The 27,518-nt window shown below is 40.7% G+C and overlaps 1 protein-coding gene across 5 annotated transcripts in view; it reads left to right on the top strand.

Moving 5' to 3' along the window:
* LOC131689196 (kazrin) overlaps positions 1-23,887 on the top strand; it is a 372,509-nt gene extending 348,622 nt beyond the window's left edge. For 2 of the 5 annotated variants that reach the window (XM_058974118.1, XM_058974117.1), the window contains exons 14-15: positions 12,171-12,194; positions 12,372-23,887. In XM_058974118.1, coding sequence (XP_058830101.1) covers positions 12,171-12,194; positions 12,372-12,821 — 474 coding nt within the window. In that variant the 3' untranslated portion in view covers positions 12,822-23,887. The remainder of the gene's footprint in view (positions 1-12,170; positions 12,195-12,371) is intronic. The other 3 variants (XM_058974121.1, XM_058974119.1, XM_058974122.1) reach the window with 3 other exon arrangements.
* Positions 23,888-27,518: the final 3,631 nt, after the last annotated feature.

The raw sequence follows: 27,518 nt of genomic DNA, 5'->3' as shown, positions 1-27,518 counted from the left end.
GATCTAAGTGCAGTCACGATACTTCCCGGATATTACTCATCCATCTTTTTACCCCATAACAGACCAGTGGAGTAACTAGATAGCCACAAAACTGAAATACTAATTACTATACCTGTTGGTTAACTCTTGCACTTTTTGGACCCTGCTAAAACAAACTGCCGTGTTCCCAAAAAATCGCAATTCCTCCGGCATGAATTGCAATATGGGCATCAAACATTTCAAAATCATGTAAGGAACAAATTAACTAATTCGGTTCATTTCATCAGACGTCGAAATGTAAATGAGAATTTAAAAAATCCAAACTAGTCTAAAATCGGTTTAAAATTGCCATAGTTATGAGCACTTTAGTAGGATGGTTGCAGATGCAACGGCATTTTTGCAACCGCTTCCCTACATCCTCATTACAGAATTTGGCTCCATAAGATATGACGGTCTATATCCAATAACCGGGCACGGTACGGAACCATTATGAATAATACCCAGTGGCTGATTTTTCAGCTGTCCGAAAAAAATCTGCTTTTGCGTCAGTTTGACCACTCGAACCCGCAGTTTCAATATTTGAATGCAGTAAAAAAAAGTAAATGCTACTTCACTACAGAAATATGCTAGATTGAATCGTTTGCGGTATTACTGGCACTGGATATATGAGCACATTGAAGAGATTGCTGACCGAAACTACTGCATTTGAGTGTCTTTCTGCTCCCGGAACTATTGAAAACCCCATTCCTGCCACACCGACGACGATCCCGCGTGTGCTCGTAAGTTAGCTGGGAATCTGCTGACGACGATGATACATGAAGTGTAGAAATAAAACCGAAAATGCAAATATCCTAGATCCTTCAGCAGGATAGGATTAGCTTTTTCCTGTTTGATATGCAAATTTTTCGTACCGGTCGATGGTACACCGGGTACCCAGGATGCTCTTACAGTGCTGTATCACATCGCACTGTAAGAGCATCCTGGGTACCCGGTGTACCATCGACCGGTACGATACGTATTGTAATTATCTTGGAGAGATTGGTTTATCGTGTCATCCCCGAGAGTGTAAAGAGGATCGATTCCAGTTGGGACCATTCATAAATTATGTCACACGTTCAGAAAGAATGCAGTATACAAAGAGTGACATACAACTGCGTTTTGAAGAAAAAATCATTTAAATACCTAATTCGTATCAACATTTTGGAAATTCACGAGAAGAGAAGGATACCAAATTGTAGTCTATTTTTATTACATAATTCATGAATAGAGCTTACGAAACACAACGAAAAACTCGTCAACTTGTATCCGCCATTGCAAACTAACGCAACTATTTTAATTAAAACCGAAATAAAACACTTCACGAAAAACAGATCCTTCCAAAATGCCACAGACAAGGAAACTGCTCCTCCTTCGCAAAACCTTCAGTAAATAAAAAAAAGTGTACGTGCTACCGAACGGGTTCAGCGTCTTATTTCGGCCCCACCAACTGTCGTAGCAATTTGCACGCAATCTATCCAAAAGACCACCTCTCACACCCATCCACGTGCTCCTTTCCCAAGCTGGGTTTGGTACGAGTTGTATCTTCGAATCTGTCTGCAGCACCACTCCTGCCGCCGCCGCTGAAAGAGCCACGTGCCACCCATTATGTATTTGTTTAACCAAACCCTCCAGCCATTAAACCGTCTCGCTTTTTTCCACGTCACGCTTTCTAGATCAATAAGTAGGGCGAAGCAGATAGAGGCTAACGAAAATGTGAAAACGATACAAAGAACATGTGACAATTGCGCACTTGTTTTCCGATAGATAAGAAAAATGTAACACATCTGAAAAAAATCAGCACGAATAGCAGTCTGTCATGATTGATAATTACTAGCGTTAAGTGTAGAAAATATCGGAGACCAGCTATTATATACCAGATTAAACTATAGGAAAATAACCAAAGACTAAAGCAGCATTAAACGAAAAACCTACTGGATAATGAGTGTACATTTCCGACGAACTATCGATTAGTTGAGATATGTTTTGTGGAACAGTAAACAATAAATCAATTTCCCAGCTTTAGATACAATAATTTGTACATACTATACGGAAGCTAAATCAAAACTATGAAATGAATCAAAATCTATCTAATGGATACAGAAAAAGAAATATATTCAGTTGATAAAATGATGAAATATCAGCGAGCCCTATTTTATGGTACACTGTGAAAAAATCCATGCCGTGCGGTTTTCCACGTAATAACGCTTCTTGCATGACAATTTTTGCTCAATCCTACCCTGCTTTTGATTATTAATGCAGTTTAACGTTTATTTTTTATATTATATTATATTATATGGAGTTTTTACCATCTTCGACCATTTTTATAACAAATATGTAAAATTTATAAAAACAGTTACTTACTATTTTTAACAGTTTTTGGGATTTTTTAGAATTATAAATTTAATTTATAAGTTTTACACTATTAACATATATCACAAATTATGTAACTTGTTTTTTTTACAGCTTTTAAAAACTTTTATCAACTTTCCACAGCTTTTAACAATTTTTTACTATTTTTACTACTTTTTACAAGTTTTACAATTTTTAACAATATTTTACGCAATAAATTTATTTTTTTTCCGATTTTGTCGTAAATGCCAATACCTCATTCATTAAAGATTTTTTTAGTGGTATCCAAATCACCCCTGAGGCAGGATTCGAACCAACCCTTGGGACTCCGGCCCAAAGCACTAACCCTGGGCTATGATGATGTGCGGTTTAAAATATTTTTAGATATGAAAAACTAAAAATTTTAAGGATTAAATAAAGCAGCCCACCTCAAAATTTTGGAAGAAGAACAGAATGTGTCAGTCGATTATAATTTTGAGCTATTTTGTCGTCAAAATGTTCACCAATTGTTTGTTAAATTTTAAAGGCTTTTATTAATGACGAAAAAGCGCACAGTTCTTAAAAAGTCTGGAGCAGTTCCGAAAACCAAAATTTTGTAATACATTAACATTAGGTTCGCTGCATATTGGACTGTACCGCAATTCGTATGTGACGAAGCTTCTGTTGCGAGACTATACATTAACTAACGACCATATTTAGAGGTTCGAGTAGGCTGTTATGATGATTTTAATAGCGATAGTAGACATTATTTTAAAAGTTTAAAATTTATGTAGCATTCTCTCCAGTAGCGAAAGCATTTTTTATAACCTCGAAAGCCCTATTGAAGACTACGAGCGTGTTATTGACTAGTTTCTATTGCCGAAGACTATAGAAAAATTCCCAGTTCGATGGACTGCAAAAATACCCAGACCCGGGGCGCTGAAATCTTGATCTGTTTTATAAAATAAAAGAGGATATATAAAAAAATAAATCAGGGTTAATATTCTTTTTCCAGTTGCTGTGCATATTTTAAATTATTTATGGCCATCTCGTTTTCTCCTTAAAACTGTAGCAAGGATCGTTGAACAAGCTAAAGCGTGTTTTTTTATCATTTTTTTCATATCATTAACACGCAAACAATCGTTTTGCCTTTCTCAATAGAAAGGTATTGCAATTGCTCTGAAAACCGACTTTTTAACGGAGGCCCGGAGGGCCGAGTGACATATACCATTCGATTCAGTTCGTCGAGTTCGGCAAATGTCTGTGTGTGTATGTATGTGTGTATGTATGTATGTGTGTGTGTATGTGTGTGTGTGTATGTGACCAAAAATGTCACTCATTTTTCTCAGAGATGGCTGCACCGATTTTGACAAACTTAACTCAAATGAAAGGTGCAACGTTCCCATAGGCTGCTATTGAATTTCTAATGGATCCGACTTCCGGTTCCGGAATTACAGGGTGATAAGTACGAACACGCGGAAAATGTCGATTTTAATAAATTCTGCAATGAATGTATAAAGGTGAAATTTTTTCCAAAATATGACCACAATTGCTTCGATTTGTAGTGTTAGGTCACTAACATCCATTAAAAGTCTATTTGGCCACATTGGCCACCATCCTCGGTTCCGGAAGCCCCGGCGGAAGTATCTAAATTCAGAATAACAGTCACATCGGTTTCTCGGAGATGGCTAGACCGATTCGACCAAACTTAGTCTCAAATGAAAGGTGTTGCGCCTTCGTAAATGGTTATTTAATTTCATCCCGATCTGACTTCCGGTTCCGGAGTTACAGGTTGTGGCGTGCGATCACATAGCAAATTGTGATTCAAACCGATACTCCGATGAAAGCAAAAAAGGTAAAAATTTCGCTAAAATGTCTCTCAAACAACTTAAATTTGCTGTTCTAGGTCACCGACGGCCAACCAAACTTTCGTTGACTACATTGACCACCATAGACGGTTCCGGAAGTGCCCGGGAAAAGCGGCCATCTTTCAAAATTTACGAACTCACATCAGTTTCCCGGAAATGGTTGGGCCGATTTTCACAAACTTAGTCCCAAATGATAGCTATATTATCCCCACAGATGTCTGTAAAATTTCGCACGGACCGCTTGTATGGTTCCGGAAATATAGACTGAACGGTCCGGTCACACATGAAATTTCCATATTAGCCGGTACTCAAATTTTTTTTCAAAGGGGGGACCTCATGAAATTTCAGAAATCGAATTTGTATTTTTTATGCCAAACATCTTTAAAATGCATGAAACGTCGAGATTTTATGTTACCTCGAAAAATTTTTTTTTATAAAAATCGACTTTTTGGGACTGCCGATTTTGCACCTTTTTTCAGTTCAATATTACCGAGGCTGTTTTTTCTTTTTCAAAATTTTAGAACTCGAATAATGATTTATTTTCCTGTATATAGTTGTCATGTGATGTATAATAATAAAATGTAATATATGCATTTAAAAGCTTTTAATGAATATAAACAACGCACACATTCTCGTGATTCATGATTGAGAAAGGCACAATTGCACCGCTAGGTGGATTAAAATAGGATTTTTTTTTTATTTTGGTAGCGTATGGCTTGCAAATTAATGTTTCAAAATTATTTTAGACAAATACCAACCACGACTACGTTGTAACGATGTGTCGTCTATCGAACATCGTGTTCATTAATTCAATAGTTGCAACTCAGCAAGCAATGCTCTTCCAATTCCAATGTTAAGCTGAAGTAATTAAAAAAAGAAAGAAGATCATACGTCAACTCAGTTGTCAGAAAATCTCCTCTGAAAAAAAAACGTTAAAAACACCCTTTAGATCAATTATGATTGCGAAAACAACTCCATGCCGTACCGTGAAAATTGAAGTTCTCTTCGATACCGGGAGGAGTTTTGTAATATCACAAAGTTGCAGCTGCACAACCTAAGCCCAACCAGTCCGGCATTAAGTTAAATCTGGTTTAAATGTCAAATGTTATTTTTGATGTACCTGGAAGTGAGGGAAACTTCTTGTTTAATCTCAACCTTCTAAGACCAGAAGCTGTTTGCTTCGGTTTTGTGTCAGAGCTTCCAGGGATCTCATCTGCCTATAGTGTATAGAAGCAGTAACCAATGTCACAACATGGGGATCGTCAGGCTCTTCCTGCGACCAAAGAACATAGTGAGTGGCGCAGTTCTATTTAGTATCGCTGCAAAATAGCGTTTTTAAGGCAACAATCCAATTATCCGAGAGCTATTTGTATGCGGGGAATGGAAATAGATCACGTGTACTTTTCCCATACTTTTCAGCATTCACAATGCAAGAATTATCTTCATGATTCTACGCACATACTATACCGAGCCCTACTGCCACAATGGCCCATTTGCATATATTTAATGCAAAACATGATGAACAACCAAACAAGCAGACGAAACTTGTGGAAACGAACAGTAAACTAGATTCACGCATGACCAACGTGAATTGGTGACCACACCATCGATTCCAACTATGTAAACAGGCATGTAGACGGCGTCGTCCTTCATAAATGATTTGTCGCCAGTAATGCTATTTGGTGACTTTGAACAATTCTTATTTGGCCGAACATTAGAGTTATCAATCACGGCTGAATATCGCTACCCCCCTTTTTTCTATATCTTAAGAATATGTAGAGCCGATAGTTTCACCATTGCCTGACTTTTGAACCAGGTTTACCGGTTCGTTAAACGTGGTTTAACAGTTAAGCGTGAGTTAAGAAATCTGCTCTTAAGGAATTATTTTTCAGCTGAAAGAAGATTAAATTTGGTAGATATACGGCTTATCATTGAGAAGACAATCCCATGCCATACAGTGAGAATTGAAGACTTCTCGGTGCCGGGAGGCGTTCTACAATACCACAAAGTTGACGATGCCTGACCTAACCCTCATCAGTCTTGAACTAAGTCGAATCTCTGGTTGAAATGCCACATTAGATTGTCAGTATTTCTGGAAGAGCTAAGTACTACAAATTTTTAAGTTCAGGAGCCACTTGTTGTCAGAGCTGCCTCAAGCTGTTACATTTGGCGACCTCTGAAGAAAAGAATTTAAGCCTATACGAGGAATCGTATCTGCCTACAGTTTTTAGAAGTACGAAATAGTGTCCCCACATGGGAATCGTCAGGGTCGCACACTTTCTGAGCCAAGAAAGTCGTGGAGAGGGGCGTAGCTCTTGTTAGTATTTCTGCAAATTAGTGCTTAGAGCGTCTTTTACGGGGACGCTGCAGATAGCACAAATTGTGACACCTAGACTTATTGCTACAAAGGCCCATTTGCTTGTATTTAGTACTACGATTTAATGTAAGACGTGCGGTACAAAAAACCGTACAGACATGCGTTCCTTGTCGAAGAAGACGAATTAATAAAATGCAAGCAGTCACCCGAAACCAGTCGGAAGCGACACACAATTTCAGTTCGATTGCAATACAAAATCTCCACCGACACCGTCGATCTTAACCTTATGAGCGGACATGTAGACGCAGTAGTCCTTCATAAAAAAACTTGTCGCCAGCAACATAATTTGCTTACTTTAGACAGAATATCACAATTCTGAGGTTATCTGGGCGAACTTTCAAGATATCCGTCACGGCCGAGGAGAGTTTCTTCATACACAGGTAAGAATCAGATGAAAAATAAAAACTTCAAGAATTCGAAGAAGAGACAGAAATTTGAGGAGATAGACAAGGCGGAAGTTGAGCAAAAATGTTGTCAGCTTTTTTCTATTTTTAGCAACTGGTACGAAGAATTTGTGAAAACCTTGATCAGCAACAACCCATAAAAACATGTTTGTTCAAGTCTTTGTTTCATTCGCATGTGCAAAATCATGGATGAAAAAAATCTGGGACATAACTGATGGAACTTGAACTGGAAATTCAAAGCTATCGTTATGCACTGTAATCAACAACCTACCTGGGTTCCATTCCCAACCTCACAGAGGTGAATGACCCTAAGGCTGAAACCTCTATAATCGAAACAAAAAAGTGTGCTTTTCCGATGTACACGCTAAATAATTATTCGAAAATCTAACTTTAAAATGATTTAAATAAAAATAAAATAAAATAAATGGTAAAACTTTATTAGCAAATATATTACTAATAAAATTTAAAAAAATGAAGGTTTAGTATCTTTTCCCAAATTTTTAATACACTGTTACCAAATTCAAACTTTTATTAAATTTGCATATAATTTTTTTTATTTTTTAGGAAGTTTCTAGTAAATTTTATTCAATTTTTTGTAGCTTTCTATGAACATTATCTACATTTTCGAAAAGATTGCGTTTAAAATTTCTACTTATGGGAATTTAGATATTTCAACTAGCAGTTGCGTAGAAGACAATCGAGTTCCTTTCTACGATGCGCATTAGAGTGGGACATGGTTATATAACAAAATTTAATTTCACTCCGTGCAGCTTTTTGGGTTCCATTTGGGTCCTTTTTTGAAAAAAATTCCATGAAACGTCATGAATAGCTGTGTGTCCGAAGAGAAGCGTAACCGTGCCATTTTCCTTATTATTTTCCAACATTAACGACTTACCTCTGTATTTACAGGGTGACCAACTTATACCACACAAATAAAATGCTACTTAATTGCTTATACTAGTACACACTTGGTGGTTACTTGGGTAATGTTGGGTTTTGAGATGATCTACAGAGCTCAAAAATTGATGTTCGCCATCATTCTAAAAACAAAAATAATAGTAGGATGTCGACATATCTACACTTGATATTTTACTATAGACAAATCTGAAAACCTTCAATATGGGTGCTTTTAGACTAGAGATGTCGCCATCTTGGATTTCCAAATGGCATCAGACATCGATTTCTGGCATCGACTCCTAAAAACCGTGTTGAATATATCCATATTGATTGGGATTTAGAGAATTGCGCTAAGCCGGAGGTCACCATCTTTGATTTCAAAATGGTGTCAAAAATAAATCTCTGGCATCTACTCGTCTGGCCTGTTCAGGAAATACTCGTATTGATTGGGTTATAGAGAATTCAGAATTTGCCACAAAAAAGGGGTGCCCACAACTGACCATGTTTGGGTGCCAAAAACCGATTATAGTAAGCTTTTTGAAAACTGAACCAAAAAAAATTGTGGAGAACATTTCGTCGTAATTCAATGTTGAATCACAATATAGAATAATTTCACTTCATACATATTCAATGCATATATTTTTTTTTGATCGATTTACTTCTTGCTATAACACTAAGCAAATGATCAAAAATAAACTTTTGAGTAGATTTCAAAAATATTTTGATTGTAGAACAGAACATACGAAACTGTTTGCTTCAGCTATCGGCACAAAACTAACGTGCGAATATAACACACCAATAAAATTTGTCAGAATGACCATATCTAGGGTGCCGGCAACCGACCACTTTCCTCTACAGAATATCGCTAAGCCGATAGTCGCCATTTTGTATTTTAAAATGGCCTCGGACATTGATCTCCATCATGTACTCATTAGGCCCGCTCTTAAAATATGCCTACTGATTGGGTAACAGAAAATTCCATTAGACCGGCAGTTGCCATCTTGGTATTCTAAATCGGCTCAGAAATCAATAGTTGGCATCTACTCGTCAAACCCGTTGCATAAACGTTCTTATTGATGGGTTTTAGAGAGTTCCACTGAATCTTGGCTTTCTAAATGGCCTCAAGCATCGATATCTGGCATCTACTCGTCAAGCTCGTTCCAAAAATACCCATATTATTATGGTTTTAGAAAACTCCACTGAACCGGAAGTCGCCATCTTGGTTTTCAAAATGGCTTCAGACATCGATATCTGACGTCTACTCATCAAGCCCGTTCCAAAAATATCCATATTGATGAGGTTTTAAAGAATTTCACTGAACCGGAAGCCGCCATCTTGGTTTTTAAAATGACTTTAAACATCGATAGGTATTCACTCGTGAAACCCATTCCAAAAAATACCGTATTGATGGGGTTTTAGAGAATTTCACTGAACCGGAAGTTGCCATCTTAGTTTTCAAAATAGCCACAGATATCGATATCTTGTGTCTACTTGTCAAGCCCTTTCCAAAAATATCAATACATATTTATTGGGCTTCAAAGAATTCCGATAATTGCTAAATTAGACAATATCTTCTCACAAACTGAGTTTTATTGGATTCTGAGATGATTATGACTTTCAATCGTTTAGTTTTCGATAAAAATACACTAAAAAAATCAGTTTGGATAAGGAAAAGTTTTTTTCAACTAACTTTTGTTCCATAAAAGTCCCCAACTAGAATTTTTTACGGTAAGTAGGGAACACAATTACCTATCTTGGAAAATTTCATCCAATTCAAAGATGGTTTTTTGTAAATTGACTTTAAATTTTTTAGATCATTTTTGAAAAAAACGAAGTATACAAAGTGCCTTTTTGTGACAAAGTCTTCATGTACAGAAAAGCTTTATTAAAATCTGAGCGGGTGCTGCCAACTCTGAATACGTTTTAGCGCGAAATTCGTCAATGGTGCTGAAAAAAAAATTATGCATCGTCAGAGCATCAATCGGTATCTGCTTATTAACTTTTTCCACAAGTGTCAGATCGTTTCGTGGTCTTCGAGACTTTTTTTCGAGCTTTCTTCGTTAAATTTCCTATAAAAACCACATAACGGTGTATTTTTAGGAAAACGTGGGTGACTTCTTGACAAATTATTTTGTGATTGTCACTTTTCCCATGCGAAATCCCATGTAAAATTTAAGCGGTGGGTGCAAAAATATAGTTTAGCTTATCCAGCTAAGAATTTACACAACTGCTCTAGGACCCAAATGGTACCCAAAAAGATGCTCGGAGCAGAAATCTAGTTTTTGCTACAAAATAAAAAGATTGAATGTACTTTTAAAGTGGGCTGTTGAAGGCTTTAGATTTCGTAGAAAAAAACATTTTTTCAGGATATTCAGCATTTATTTTACAACAGATTTCAAATTATCCAAGTGTATTGAAAAGAAGAAGAAATGACCTTTCCAACGTTATGCTTCGTCATGTACTTTTGTTAAAAGTACTATGCGGTTTTGGGACAACAATATAAAAGTACCCATTATTTTGAGATTTTTTCAATAAAAACATAAAAAATGCGCTACATTTTTATTAGTAAGCGTATTTATTTAAATAGAAATTTAGGGAGAACATTTAATTCCACATCCAACGACCTATTTTTTGATCCAAATCGTTTGAAAAATGGCAGAGTTATTAGATTTTTTTCCAAATTAGAAACTCGCTTACATGAACTTTTAAGGGGTCAGTCTCACATAAAATTTTCGGAAAATAGATTTTTTTTGCGCCATTACGTGTACATTCAAAAGTATGTGCTCATTAAGCTTGAAATTGGGGAAAATAGCGGAAAATATAACTATAGCATCTTATAGTGCGACTTATACCTCACTAACCCCTTAAGAGCTCATGCGAGCAAGTTCCTAATTTGGGAAAAATTGATTACTCTGCCATTTTTCAATTAGGTCGTTGGATGCGAATTGATGATAATTAGGTCGTTGGATGCGAAATTGAACGCTCTCTCTCTCTAATATTCTATTACAACAAAGATGCTTCTTTAGAAGAATGTCGAGTAATTTTCATGGAAAAATGGCAAAATTATGGTTGTTTTCATATTGTTGACCCAAAACCGCAAAGTATATTTGACAAACGAACATAACATAGCACACCGTTGGAAAGGACTTCTTTTCTTTTTTGAGGGTATACTGACTTTTCTTCTTTTTTGAGGGTATACAACATTTTCCAAACATTGTCTTGTGTTGCATCTGGCGAGATCTACAACCTATACTAGGTCCCTTAAAAAGTACCAAATCACTGCAAATATTTTGAATTCATTTTGAAATTAATTTTATACAAATTTAGATGTCATTAGCCTTATAGATTGAAGGGATCGATACCACCTAGCACAATTTTATGACGGCTAAACTTAAAATAAAAAGGCTGTTGTTTATTGAAAACCTCACGTTCGTGAACTTTAAAAGCATTATTTTTTGTTCCAGATTTATTATTTAAATAGTCACTTCAAATTTCAGCTCAATTTACTGAAGAAACTATATCAATCTAGCTAATTTTATAAGAATCCTATAACCTTTCAATTACAAACGCATCTAGAAACGCTTTGATAAAATGATCAGAAAAGTCAACACATAGGGTACAGAAATGTTTTGCGTTTGTACATAAAAGGGGTAAAAAATAAGGTTCTTCCATTTACATGGTGTATGAACACTTCTTTTAATGTTAATTCTTTGAAGCGATAAAAAGAACCAGACCAATATCTAATAAGCAAAATAAAAACATTTTCGATTGAAATATTTATATGAGAGGAGTATATAGTATACTGAGAACCCATTAATACACTACCGAACTTATTATTATTAACTTGTATTATTACGAATTATTATTAATCTCGATTATATGCAACTTTTCTTTTATTATTTGTGCTTCAAATAAGATGTTTAAAACGCTTCGTTGTAAAAAAAAAAACTATCGAAATTTTATCAAACTTGCCCTAATTAACTCGTGCTACATTTTTGAACATATTCACCTCACCGTTTCATAGCACTATGCATGCAAAAACAACTTGATTTATCCTCTTTCACAATGACCACATTTCAATTAGATAGCGCAATTCAGCGAATACCTCATCAACGCAGCTTTTCTCTGTAGAAGGCAAAATTTACATACTGCATGATAAATTCCCCGCCAGTAATAACCAACCCCTCACTAATTAGCATTTTTCATCTCATCTCTTCTCTTTCTGCCAATTCCCTCCACTGACTCACACCCGCGATTGTTCAACCTGAAATTCATCAGTTTTCCGCATGGAAAGGATCACAGGTAGTGTACCACCATTTTCACATCATCCCCCGACTACCCGAACTACCGACCCCCCCCCCCCCCCCTCCCCCAAACTAAAAACAAGTCCAGGCATTCTCCAGTGCTCAAATGAAAACCTAGCACCTAATCAATTTTTCACACCTGGTACGCCATTTCTTTTTCTGCCCTTCTTTGCAGGGATCCCTCACGAAAGCATTCCGGATAAGCTCCAGCTACAAACCGCGGACTGGCACAGGCAGTGGCAGTAACGGTGGTGGGTCAGATAAAAACAGCGTCTACAGTTCCACCTCTCCGACTCCCTCGTTCAGCAGCAGCGAAGGTGGCATCTATGCAACGGTGGGAGCACTCCACCACATGCACTTCCTACCCCCGCCGACCACAGCACCCCCGCCCGTTCCAGCCATCTATTCCAGCGGTGGTGGCCACCACCACCAACACAACAGCAGCCCACTTGCCGCGGCAGAGCAACGAGCCAACCATCGGGTCAGTGCACCACCGATGGATCACGCCGGCTCATCCGCTGCTTCCTCGTCCTCCTCGATGGCCACACTGCCCAAGTACGCACAGCACCGGCGGGTAAAGAGCATCAGTGATATCGAGGTCGCTTCCGCTGCCGCGTCCAGCTAAAAGGTCCCGTGTCCGGAATGCCAATAGCAGCCCCCGGTCGGACGGGATGATCTGATGGCGGAACTGTGGAACGGTGGAACAATATATTTCTGCCGCGGAGCAGATTGCCGCTGTCCAGTTGAATGCCTATCGGTGAAGGGCCGCGTCAACGGGGCTCAGATGGATAGTAGTATGAGTGTAGGTGTATGATGTTAGGCTGCGTGTCTGGATGACTGGATGAACGTAATTCGACAATGACTGTCTAACAATATGTTTAACATGATGCTTCTAGAATGACAAGTATGGGAAGCTCACAGACAAACTGATTAATTCAATTCCAGGATAATATTTAGTGCAAAAACTTATTTAACCCTCATAATTGTAAAATTCCACTAAATCGCTCAGAAAGTTTTGTTCTAAAAATTGTACAGAACCATATTTTTTCAAATTGACATAAGGCCGCGATGAAGCCTAAAAAATAACATCGCCATCAGGGTGGTCTGAAAATCAGACGGAACACAGGAGGCTCTTGACACTAACTCACATTGTTCAACCTGAAATTCATTCAGTTATCTGTAATGTGAACATTAGAGTAACAAGAAAAAATGACAGAAACTGCTCCAAATTTTAGCCAAATAAGTCAAGTCTAGAAATCAGATAAATCAGCGTGCTTTTGATTGTTTCCACTAGATGGCATTCAAGATACAACTAATGATTAATACATCGAATTGATAAATCCTGCGACTAACAATTTGAATCAGTTATTGAAATTTGAATGGAGCAGGGCCTGAACTAGTTTTGTATGGAAGCACATTGTCATCGATTATCCAGGGCCTAAGATTCTCATATCTAATCAGTGAACGATGACATTCCACTTTCACTAACTTTTTACTCTTCCTTCGTTAGTAAAACTTATACAAAACAAAACAATAAAGACTAGTCCCCTTGTTGTTGTTGACCATTTATGGCTTAACCTTATGGTCAGTCGCGTTTTAGTGTTTTGGTTACATGTCATTACTAAGATTAATGGGGGCTCGTTGAGCTTTCGCCGAACCTCTTTTTTGCTCGTGAGTGTTTTGCTGCTGTCTCGGAGCCTCACTTGATCAATGAAATGGCTCGACCTTTGAGCCATTCAGCTCTTCTCTTGCTTTTCGTTTCCATCTATTGCATCGCCATTTAGCCCTCGTTTTTGTCAACGGTTTAGTTGCTGATTTCACGAACCATGAGTCATTCAATCTCCAGGCTCATTACAATACATTCGAATAGTCCCCGGGGGCAAACTTACTCTTTCTCCGACTGAGAGTTCCCACGACGGAGGAATATCTCCAGACACCGATACCCGCTTTTTAAGCCATTTAGCTACCAACATTATCGAGATCTACTCGTGTATTATCCGGCGCTGAAACTTCCCTACTCTGACTGAGAGTTCCCCGACGGCGGAATTTCTCTCGGTCCCGATGTCTGTTTCGTGAGCCAATTAGCTCGCAGCTAAATTAGAATCCACCCTACTGTGTATTCCTCAGTGGCGGATTTATGCGGATCTTGATTCTTGTTTTCGTGAGCCATTTAGCTCCCCGCTTCGTCCCGATCTACTCGATCTAGTGCCCGGCGGTGTATCTAGCCTACTCATCGGGCATGGCAGCAGGTACCGATGTCAGTGAGCAATTCCAGGAGGAGCGTAGCTTCCGGTTCACTGGCGCCCCTGGCTGTTCGACGCGGTCTACTCGATCTTCTCACAGGCGGCGGATCGAGCCTACTGACGAGCAATCCGGCCTGGTGTCGAGGTCGATCCGGCGATTCCGGTAAATTATGGCGGTTCGCTGGTGCCCCAATGACCCGAAACCGGTGCTGTGTCGCGTCCCGGGCGGTGGACCCAGTCTACTGCAACGGAGACTTCCACGGCGGCGAAATTTTTCCTGAACCCGACTTGTTGTATCAAGGCGGCCTTCTAGTCGGCGGCGCTGCTTTGCTGGTCCCTTCACCACTTCTCTCTGCAGCTCAGAGAGTATACTCGTAACCACTCTGTTGACAGCGTCCCAGGTATACTCGTCTTGGCACATCTCTTCGACGATCGACCTGTCGCACCAGGCATACCCCTACGAACTTCTTCGAACCTAGGGCATTCGAGGACCACGTGTTCTGGTGTCCCTTGCGCTTTCACGCACTCCGAGCAAAGGGGTGACGAAGCGTGTCCAAACCGATGCAGGTACTTCCGGAAGCATCCCTGCCCGGACAAAAACTGATGAGTCCACTTTCCTTTCTCGGCGTTGTCCCCCACTTTTGCTGCCATTTATCCAACGAGTCCGCTCGGAGCAGTTAGCATTCCACGTTCTCAGCCAGAGTGATGCAGATGGTAATCTTCCCGACAATCATGCATACCGCCTCCGACGATATCGTTCTGTACGCACGGCGCAGTAACGATTACCCCTTCTCTTTTGTATCAAGACTTTCTCCACGCTCGCGATCATTGCGCGGATGGCATCCTCCGTCGAGATCCCTTTCCGGAATCCTAACTGCCTCCGCGGTAGTCCGTTCTCACTTTCAGCATAATCCGTCAGCTTGTTGAGGATAACCCTTTCCAGAACTTTACCAAGAGTATCTAGCTAACTTATAAGCCGATACGATGCTGAATATCCAGATGGCTTCCCTGGTTTTGGCAGCAACAGCAGCTTCTGGATCTTCCATCTATCCGGGAAGTAGCCTTCGTCTAGGCCTTTCTGTGGTACTATGCTGAGCATATTCGGAAACGCTAGGATCGCAGTCTTCAGTTTGGGTTACCGTCCATTCCGGGAGTTTTCTTTGCTTTCAGCTCTTTTGCTACTATAAGAAGCTCGACGTTGGAGAATTCAGCATTTCCATCATCTGCATCAACGTACGGTGTAGGCGGCCATGCGGTTTGGTCGATCTTCGGGAAAACACCCTCCACGATAACCTTCAGTTCGTCAGCGTACATTTAAACTTTCGTCGTTGGACCCTCGATCTTGGCCATCACGACACGGTAGGCGTTACTCCCGGGGGTGTAGTGTCTACTTCTCTATACAGCTTCTTATAGCAGATAGACTTACTAAGCACTATCTCGCGTTTAAAAGCGGCCATAGGCGCCTGGACAGTCACCTTACGCTCTTCTCTGACTGCCTCAGATCTTGCTCGCATATTCTGGATTTTAGGCAGACAGCACGAAGAATGCTGAGCCTTTAGTTCCACCAATACGCTGGACGCCTGTAGTTCCTTAGTTCCATTTTCCTCGACATTGTTACATCGCATGACCTCGTTACTGTTTCCCGATAGCTCATCGGCATTCGGAAGTGGGGCTGTCAGCAAGAAGTCTTCTACAAAAAGGTCCTTGTCGACGTCCTTTATTTTCCACTTCCGCTCTCCAGTTCTCACTATCCGCGTTACAGTACAGTTCCGCCGACGAATGATGTAGTGGATCGCTATGTATGTACTGCTCACTAACTCGCCAGCTCGTTTTATCCATCAGCGACGCACTGCAGAATGTTTCATCGATGATGTATTCCCGACCGTCTTTACGGAATGTGCTAGTGGAATCTTCGTTGTTTAGCCTTACATCTAACTTCACCAGGGATTCCAACAAGCTGTAACCTCTTACGCTGGTCAGCCTGCTACTCCACTCCACGACCCAAGCGTTAAAATCTGATCGTATAACGAGTCGCTTAGTGTATCCAGCATCCTTTTGTACTGCTTGGTATCAACCGTGGGGGAACATAGCCACTATATACTAATACGCCGTTGATCCTGGCGATCACGAAGTCTTCGCATGTGCCTGCCTTCGCCCTTTTGTAGTCTCGGCATAAGAAGCGTCCAGTCATGTGGTCTTGTCCGCCCTCCTTTGTGCAGACCATACACTTCGGTTGCTTTGTGCAGTCTTTAGCAATGTATCCTTGTTCCCCACAATTTTTTTTTCACAAATCAGGTCTGTCGGAGCCGCCGAAAATCAGGCACCTGAAACGGAGAGGTGTTTGTTTAGTGCTCTAGGGATCAATCGTAACGAGCACACCAACCATTCAACTTTGATCTTACCGGTCGACATAAGCTGGTGGGCTGCGGCTAATGGTAAGCGCTTCGCTACTGTCCTAATACATGCACTCGACCACCGCTTCTTGAACTAAAGCTCTCACGTACGCATCTCCTTCCACCGCTGCTGCCACGAGTTCCCAATTAGTCGAGCTCTTGATCAATGGATCCTTCTTCAGCTCGAACAGCATCTCACCTTTCTAAGTGCGCCTGGCTCTTACTACGTTCTCCCGCAACTCCTTCAACTTGGGATCCTCTCTTGCCCTTTTGAGGATCGTAGCGGTCGTCACGCTGTTGTTTTCTTTGACGACTAGAGCGTCTTCCTTATACCTCATCTGGCCTAGTCAAATGTCCCCTTTGCCATTTTTCTTCTTTTCAACCTATTGCTACTGTTTTTCCTCCTTTCTTTTACGATTTCTACAATTCGCCACCCACTTTCCATTTGTCGGTTGTTTTGCTATCCTTCACCGACCTCCTTGGGCTTTTCCGATTTCTCCTACTCTCCTGGTGTTTCGCCTTCTCCGCGGTCTTCAGTGTATTTTCGGCCTTTTTAGCTCTCTCCAGTAACGCCATCTGTTCGCGTTCTACGGCTGTTACGGTGGATTTGATGCTAATCACTAGATCCCTGATCTGTCCGTGCACGTTGCCCTTGCGTTTCACGAACTCGTAGAGTTCTTCGATTTTTTGCCTCAACTTCAACACTTTAGACAACCCAGGTTGCTGGTGTTCTTGTGTTATGCTTGATATCAGCGTGCGTACCTTAAACCCTAGTTTTCCTTGGTGTCCCATTGGTTTGTCACTACTCGTGCTCGGTATGGCCTCCCTGGGCAGCTCTCTCTCTCGCTCTGCTCTAAATGAGGTGCTGTTGCACTTGGTCGTTTTGCTGGGTCGGCGAACTCGCTAGCCCATCCTTGGCAAACGGATTCACCACACTTACTCTGTTATAGTTTTTTTTTTATATTTTTGTTGTTTTTTGTCGCCTTTTATGCTTCTTGGTTCCCAACTCCAAACCGCTATCTATGCCGTTAGTAAGTAGTTGCCTCTATATGATCCCACGGTTACCTTTGCAAGCAGTGAGGTCGCATGGGAGATTCGACGCGGCCCTTCATGGGATACCGCGTTCAGAGCCGGATCGGCGCTAGTCAGGAACACTCAACTGAGCCTACTTCCACGAGCCAAGAAGCCGTGTTCCGAACGTACATTGAGTCATACCAAAGTGTTACGGGACAGGGGGCAGCCAGTACCATTAGCCCAATCGCCGTTTCGGGGAAGTTACTAGGATAGTGGAATAACGTGGTTATCGGTCAGCGGTTCAATTTCAATGAAATCCTTATTCACGTCCGTGTCCAGCCGCCTTAATTAGGATATTACTGGCATCGATGCTGTTGGGCCGGTCGGCAGTCCGGTAGGGCTAGGGTGCTTTTATTGCTAAGATCTTTGGCATTTGATAGGATCTAAGCAGAAGCGGCACAGACTCGCTTCGTCGGAGTTGCTATTGGTGTTATAACTTTTTTGGAGGTTTAGCAGACTCCAATGCTGCCCAAACCACACCATATCCTAGCAAGACTCCCCAACTCGCAGTAGGTCCGGAGAGGTGAATGGCCGTTAAGCATCTGAACTCCTGCCCCTGCTGCCTCAGGGTGGTATGGTAGAGGGCCAGTTGGTAGGTTGGGTGGAGGACGCTGGTTGAGATTTGCTCTTCCCTTACAGGTTCGTCGGCCAGGATGTCGCGGATTGAGAGCAGTATTTTTCTCGGAGGTCTTGGAGTTCAAAACAGTTGGAAAGAATGTGTACAACTGTCTTCCGGGTCTGGCAGATGGTGCCTATGGGCGATTGGGTGTTGGAAATGGTGGGAGATCTTGGTGTGCCCGGTCCGAAGTCTGGATAGGACCCTTTTGTTCTCTCCAGTCTTCGCGGTCGTCCCATTTTTCGAGGAGTCCTTTTAGCTTCTGAAGGTGTCCCTGTAAGGTCTGCCAGTGGTTGATGAAGTTGTAGTTGAGGATTTGGGTCGTGTCGGATGTTGTCGGCGGCTGGCACTTTTTTTGTTATGGTCCTCCTAGCTCCGTTGCTGTGGTTATCCAGCAAAGGTGACGAATGGGATCGACGTTGATTTCAGTGGCCTAGACAAATGGGTTTCAGGATTGGTCAGCTTCAAGCTCACCGAGTACCGAGAGGGAGTCGATTAAGATAACAGCTGCTGTGTTATGTTGAGATGGGAGGCGGAGGGAGTTGTGTAGATGCGAGTTTTGTTGGTGAAACGCCTCTGAACGAATCGGTTATATGCGGATCGCGCGATTTCGGGAACTTCTCCAGCCCAGATGGTCCTAGATAATGTTGTGTTAAGTTGGGAGGATTTCCGCGTTCCAGAGGCGTGGGCAAATTCTGTGGAGGCGTGTGAGTGGTGGTAGCTAGGAGCTATTTCATTCTTGATATATTGCTTTGGCTGTTTCATTGGTTACGGACTCGTTATTTCCGGATGTTCTTTCTACAATGGGTATTGCTAGTCGGAAGGATACCAGGGCAATATACCAGCTTCTACTCATGCACTTTATGCAAGTGTGCTGGGTAGTAGTTTGGAAGCCGTCAGAATGGGTCCGTTGCATAGAGGTTCTAGGATGTGGTTCTGTCCGTCGCGGTTACGTCCGGTGATTTCGATCCCGAATGTTAGATCCGGCTGTGGATTATCGCTTTGCTAACGGTTACTGCTAGATTTCGATTGCACTTTAGGTGTCTGGCGTATATGGTACCCACAAGCCTTTTCCGGTTTTCAAATTGGATCTCAACTTTCCAGATCTTGGGGACGATGGCTACATTGCGTTCTATTGTGATTCTGAGACTTTTCGGCTCCTTACAGTATGGGATCGGTATGTTGCTGATTTGGACTGGACGGTCGGGTACTCGGTGGTGGGAGTTGCAGAAGTGTAAATATAGCTTTTCTGGATTGAAATCTGGAAACCTACCGATACAGCCCATCGTGAAACGGGACTTACTGCTGTTTTCAATTCTTGTTCGGCCTTTGGTCTTTCCAGTGACTGCCAGTAGGATGTCGTCGTCGTATAGGAATATGTAGACTTCAGGTGGTAGGTAGCCGAAGATGGATTGCATGCTGATTACAAAAAAGGTGCTGGCCAAGATGGATTCCTGGAGTACCCCGTTCTCCTCGGTGAAGAGGTCGGATGCGCTTCCTCCAATTCCGACCCAGAATTTCCGGTTATGAAGGAATAGTTGTGTGTAGTTGCCGTGTTTGCCCCAGCGGTCGAGTTTTTGGATGACTACTTGCCGCCATACTGCATTATAAGCCTTATCGATGCCCAAGGCGGTAATGTCAACGTATAGGCCGTCATTTGTTGTCTGGCCTAAGAACTCGCTGAGGGATGTAAGATAGGACCTGGTGTCTTTTCCTTTCGGAAATACGTGTTGTCTGTTATCTAGTAGTTGCCACTCTTCAAGGATTGCAGTAAGACATCTATTGGCTATTCCCTCCAGTATTTTGGCTATACAGGGGAGGAGGCTGATTGTCTGAAGTCCTTGGGCGTTCGTGTCCTATGAGTCATTTTGGGAATTAGTGTAACTAATGCAGTCTGCAAGGAGTCTGTAACCGGTGCATTAGTCCCATATTCGCCGTTTCCCACAGAGGGCTATAACTCTTCGCCAGATTTCCTCTGTGGGAGAGCTGAAGTGTATTCCGTACAGAAAGTTGCTCAAACTTGCTGCCTTGGCATTGATGAAAGCTTTCCTTTTCCAGGTCACCTCGCGGCACCACCAGTAGACGGACCCTCTGGTACGAGGAATACTGGATTGGACGGAGTCGAATATCACATCAGCTTGTTCGTCCGGTGTGTAGTCCTTATGGGGTCGAACTTCTGCATAAAGGGGCCCAGTTGTCTTCACAGTGCCGGCGGGATATTGCCGGGATATGAATTTGTGTGTAATCAGAATAGGGTGGTGATCGCAGTTGCATTAATGTCTGGGAGTACTGATCTGAAGCTATCGGAGACGAGGGTGATGGAGCATATTGATACATCGCAAACGGATAGTATCTGTCCTCTGGTGAATGTTGGGCTCCTATCGTCGTTCTAAACTGTTTTCGTGGTGTGGTTTCCGCGAAGGTTGGGTCGCTGTGCCATCCAGGCTAAGTGATGGGCATTCAGATCTTCCATTATCCGGCATGGAGGCGGGATTTCACGGATCGGTTCTTCGAGTTTCTTGTCAATTCTTCGGGCAACTGCCAGTAGTTCGGTGTCAAGCTGGATTTGTTCCTTATGAATGTCAGCACGAATTCGATCGTTTGGAAAATGTTTCTTACGGCCCGTAATTCCCATAAGCATCAGTTTCCTAGCCAGGTGGAGATTGAATTGTTAAGGCGATGAGATTGTGACGAGTAATGGTAGCCTGAAGGTCTCCGAGATTCTACCTTAGTCCGTTGGTTAGTGACGCCGTGCCTAGTTAGTTCGGAGGCAAGGTTGGGGCTATCGGACAGATAGGAATCGATGCTGAAGTAATTGTTCTTGTTGAGTTGTTCCTCGGTTTAGTGCTCGATTAGATGGGTGGATAGCCCTTCGGGTGACCGCGAAGGGTATGACCAGGGGACAGAGTCGGTTCAGGGGAGAAGGTTTTTCCCTAACAGTGCTGCTTTATATTTCAGGTTTTGGTTTTTTCTGTTGTTGTTGTAGTTGTTGTTGACGAATTGTCTTTCAAGTGGGCGTAGAGGGTATGGAAAAGCATCGGAAGGGGTTGAATTGGCGATTCTTGTGCGTTGCGTTGCGGATGGGGTTTGGAAACGTTTACCAGAATGTGTGGCCAGCCAGGCATCGGCGGTTGGTTCCTTCACTGGAAAGGGGTTGGGAGCACTGATCTGTTCTTGTATGGTAGTAGGGCCTCTAGCACCAGCAGCCGCCGAAGTCTCGTCGATAGGAACCGGTACATTCGCGATTGGGGCTAGTGCAGGGGAAGAGGACTTTTCCTAACGTTTCTGCATTTGGTATTCGCTGTTAAGGGTTGGGGTCAGAATGGGCGAGTTTGTTTGTTGCCTGTGGCATTTTTTCGTCCGCGAACATATTTCAAATCCATAAAAAAGGAAATTGCGAGACATGAATGACTATCGTGGAATAGCTTTATTGAGCGCTTTCTCGAGCTGGTGATTATGGAACCACGTCAGGGTCAATGCAAGCAGTACCTAATCCACGATTAATATGACTTCACAGCTGGACGCTAAACAGCGACTAATCTGTCGAGTATAGTATCCTGCATAACAGAATATGGAATGTCGCGCTCAAACTGTTAGAATTTATACCACCCTATCCGCCATTTGTCATATAACAATCGATAAAATAGAGAAATTGAGAATTAACGATAGGTTTTGCAGATGTCTCGACTCTTGCTCTCAGATCGAGAGATAATATTTGTCATTGGAGATTGCCAGGTGTTTATTTTTACATCAGGAATAATGCAGTGAAACTACTTGGGACCGTTGAGGTTTCTGCTTTACTTCAATGACGTGTATTTAGTGTTGCTAACTTCTCTCCGATTCTACACAAACGATCTCAAAATATTGATCGTTTTGAGAACTAAATATGTATTCTAATCGTTGATTGACAGTTGAATTAGTCCGGTTGTCTGTGAGCTTGTTGTTTAAAACGACACAAAAATAGTACGTTTGTAAACACAGAGTATCCATATTCGCAAAAGGAAAAGAAAACATCGCGCCTACGAGCGTTCGAAGCAAAACCACAGACAAACAGGCATAATACTCTTTGCTTCGTTAACCAACAACAAAGTTGAACTACGTAATAAATTGAATAGGACTTTTAAGTTGAACAAAAATCTTGACAGGCAGATGCTCTCCAGGTAGTATCGAAAAATTAATATTTGAGTTAAAGAGCATTCATTGGGAATATTATGTCTGTTCGTCTGAACCAAAATTATAGATACGATAACAGAATAGTATTATAAGAAAGCTTTCTGCTGTAATGGACCAATGGGTTGGTGATATTAGTGCAGTTACCCCGATCTGGCAAGTTAAATTACATAAATAAAAAAAATAAGTGAAAAGAAAATATAATGTGATTAATTGTATTATTCATGATACATTGTTAAATCTTCCCGTATCATCCGAATTAATTCTACACAAAACAGATTAACAAATGCTGCAACTGAGAACAGTTCTCATTCCCGCTAAACCCCAGTTTTTATTTATTTGCATTAAACATGTAATCACGAAATAGTAACAGGTTCAGCTCATGGAAATATGAAATAACATTTACTTTCCTCAGTCAAAACATTACCCAGTCCTACGTTCCGCAAATAGTGCCATAGCCATCAACAATCAACACAAAATCAACATATCACATTCTCAACCCAACACCTCTCACACCGGGGAGAATACACAACCCGCGTAAATTCCCCGTAGATACAATCTGAACAGTAAAATATTGACGGAAAGGTGAGCGAACCGCGTTGCTTTTTTTATGTCCCTCATGTTTTGACGACTTCTGTTCGCCAACATTCCATAAACAGACATTCACGATAATCAAGCAAATGGTGTTTTTATTCATGTGCAATATGCTGTTCAAATGAAACCAAACAAAACGATAGTATATGTAGTCGTCGGGAAACAGTCGATCAAAACGTCAGCGCCTATATTTACGAACTAAATAACTGATAAACTAGATCGTATATTCTTGTAAAACTGTACTGTGTTTAACCAATGCTATAGAGAAAACGATAATCACACAAAGGGTGGTACATTGATATTTTACTAATAATATTGTCTGACAGGCTCAACTAAAATATTGCAAAAAATATCTTCTGAAAATGAAAGGTTTTGACTTCAACTCATGAATCAATACTAAATGGAAAAAGTTGGTATTTATCAATATCCTAATAATACTAGAAACCGAAGAAATTACATACTAAAGAAATTGATTTTAACTTATACTAGCATAACTTATTGGAATTGTAGCGTTAGAGAAGATATGTAAAAAAAACTATTGATGCAAAAGTCAACCAACTGATCATTAATAACTATAATAAAGTCTTTGTATTTATTCAAACATTGTACGTGGTTTTTTATTCTATATCCCTGATAACAGCATCCTTAAATACAGAAATGAATAGCAAGGAACATGCGCACAAATTTCGTACAGTTATATTATCCAGAGCGCAAACCTTCTTTCATCGCCGAAGGTTGGAATGAAGTATCAAAGGTGGCGTAGCAGTGTAATACAGCGCTGCTGCAACCTAGTGGTCAATGGCTGAACGATTTTTGGAACAGTAAACATCGATTAGTTCGATGATTTATTATTAAAAATAATCCAACTTCGCAACAAAATTAAACTGATACATTAATAAGTTCTGATTAATGCGCAGAAAACTATCCATTTTCCGTAAAATGGAATAACCAATTAATGGGTAAAGTAACTTAACACATTAATGAGTACAGACCTAACTCATCACTGTTGGTACTTTTAATCCATTATTTTTCGCAATGCAGTTAGAAATAATTGTGAAAAATACTCTTTATTGAAAAACGCTCTAGAAGGAGGAATATGGAATCATTTCCAAAATCTTCCAGTATGATGATCAAATACGACTATGTTAATATTAAATGACCTAACGATTTTTAGAGGACACATTTTACGCAACCCGGGTACATCGAAAAGAACGGACAGAACAACAGACATAACACTTTCAATAATTATAATTATTATTTAATGCATTTATAGCGGTAAGCTTCAATCTAATTGGTATTGCCACACGGTATTATCTTCGATTGTAGGCCTGTGTTTAGTCCGGTCGAAGACGTTAGCTCATATTGCAAACAAACCATATGAGGACAAATAATCAAGTTTTATCCTGTACGAAAAATAGGTATAATCGAGTTTGAAATGCCATTTTTTTTATTCTTTATCGTGCTATCTGTATGGTTCTACACGCTTATTTCAAACCGACACATTGAGGAATTATATTGCAGGTTAGCAGAAGTCGAATCATTGTGTAACCAACCGTCGAATGAAATTTTAATTGAATTGGATGTAGAGCTGCATTAATTAAAAATTGTTTTCGTTTTACATTTCTTATAAAAGAAATGTATAGAATTCGCTCAAACTTTCAAGATTTTTTCCGAGACCCGGAGGGCCGAGTCTTATATATCCCAATCGACTCAGCTCGACAACTTGGGACAATGTCTGTGCAACGAGACGACTAGACACTGGCATTGAAAACTGTATCGCAAATCTGACTACCCCTCAGTGACTCAGGTAACTGGTAATGTCAAATATGACTTTTGGTTAGAAAATGCATGAAACTCGAAACACTGATTAGTCCGTTGTTATTTTTTCCAAATAAGCTGTTGTATTCCTTGGTTACGCAGAGAAAAACAAATTGACTAGCAAACAAATTGTTTGCTTTTCAAAATAGGTGATAGTCTATGGAAAAATCTTTGGATTTGCTCACGATCGCGAAAATCTTCTCGGAAATCGTTTGCGATTAGTGTGATAATGTTTCTACCATTTTCAGCGATCTGGATACAACTTATTATGGACAATCCAGAGCAGCAGACGACGGTCTCCAGCATCGTGAACCAGTAAACACGCTATCCGCTTCCAAACCCATAAAATAACAGTTGTACCGATCGTAAAAAAATTGTGTCATATGATTTAAGCCTGTGTTTCTCAAAAGGAGTCTGAGATTTAAATCTTCCGTGACTGAGTGCACGCTACTCTGGACATTTAGTGAAATTGACAAAGGGCACCAGCGGCTGCTTGTTCAATGAGTCACTGCCGGAATTTGATCATGGAAAATTTTTCAAGTCTCTCCAAACTGTCGATACAAAAGTCCCGCTGCTTTTAAAAAATGGCAACAGTAACAAAATTGCACCGATTTTCAAACCTAAAAACACAATTTTCCCCATTGGGAACAGTTAATATTGTTAATTGTTTTGTAAACCTGTGACGTTTTCCGCGGTTGTGTTTATACTTCAGAAAAACTCATTTTTGTGTAGACTCATTCCCCGTCACGGGATTTGAGATCCCGGGCTGCATTCAAAATACAAAATAAGTAACATGCTTCCCAATCTGTAAAGTAGCCTTAACGAAGTTGGTGTCGATAGACAGTCGCCATCCGAACCACAATGTTGGTGATTACCGGGGAAGCGTTGACCAATGTTGCGATCGAGCGTACACATTAGTCCCGCAATTTGGAATTAGTTAACAAACGTGATCTGGAAACTGTACTACCGTTAGCGATGCTCAAAGAATTCGACGGCACCGAATTGGCCACATACGTTGATAAACATTCGAGGGTAATCTGCGCGAAAATCGGGTGATGATCAATAATATGATCAAATATGTGGGAAGAATCGGAAAAGAAAAACTGGCGAGCTCAGTCCATATGGGAACATGCGGTAAACCAATAAGACGGATTTCTGCCGTGCACTGTTGATGTTTTAGTATCTTCCAGTGGGACCGCGATTTGTGCTATATGCAAGCACATGTCTGCATTCGCAAAAAAAACTCATACTCCTGAACATCTACCAGCTGATTATGAATGATACGGTCGCAAATGCCTGTGCCGGTATTTGTTTTCTTTTCCCATTTTAATGTTTCATTGATCTATTATGTGCATTTATTGAATGTTTCTATTGCGTGACACTATCACTATGGAATCAGATGGAAGGGTCACTTTTCAGTGACGATTGCTACCTGAAATTGTACCGGGTACCAGACCGAAAAATAATTTAGTTGAAATATTGCTTGTTCCGGTGTTAATGAGAGCTCTGATCAATATTACCACAACCCGCGATTTTTTCAATTGTACTTTCGATAATAGAAATGAGTTCTTGATGTAGCAGTTTTCTGGTTATTTACATATAGTTAGTTATTGTATAGGCATAATGGTAAGGTTCTTAATCCTAAGTTTTCATTTTTTCTCATTCGTCTTTTAGTCAGCGAGTGAGATAGAGCATTTCTAGTTCTAATCTAATTTCTAATAAATGTAATTTCGATAAATTATTTTGTAGTACAATAAATCATGTCAACCTTGACGAATTCTTGGTGCGAAATAGATTTAAACGAGCTTCTGATTGCACAATTTCCATTGTTTACAATTATACATTTTGTTCAACACCATGGTTTTCTCATATCCTTCGCATCGCATCGTCAGGATTAACAACGTATTACCCCAGCATCACCCTGTAAACGAAATTGCACAGTGGCTTGTTACAGCAACCGCTATGTAAATCAGGACCTCAGTAATAACTGTGTCCAAGTGCCTGCTGTAATTTTGTCCCAAAAACACACCATACTTCAAACGATCGATGGTCAACAGCATCAAATAGGTCATGGTTTAGCCAAAGATATCTCGTAAACGGGCTGCTAAATTCGTTTACGATTTCACAACTGATCAATCGGTCCCAGGTTTGCGTTGCTTGAAAAACTGGTAATACAGGAATCAAATACTTTATTCCGTTTTCGGCGTAGTACTCAGCGAATCCGATCGGCGAAATAACACTCTCAATAAAAAAGACCGCGCTGGACGGAAGAATCTTTAACTGTGGTAAAAGATATGGCTCTAGCAGAAATTATACGAATCCAACTGAGTCGTATCGAAGAATACCTTCTGGAGATTGCAGCGTTGTGGCAGTTATAGGGAAGCTGTGAAACCCAGAACCAGTAACAGAAAACA

The sequence above is a fragment of the Topomyia yanbarensis genome, chromosome 3 (assembly GCF_030247195.1).
Source record: "Topomyia yanbarensis strain Yona2022 chromosome 3, ASM3024719v1, whole genome shotgun sequence".
NCBI lineage: Eukaryota > Metazoa > Arthropoda > Insecta > Diptera > Culicidae > Topomyia > Topomyia yanbarensis.
Note: the sequence above shows the minus strand (reverse complement) of the source record. Positions and strands in the feature narration are given on the sequence as shown.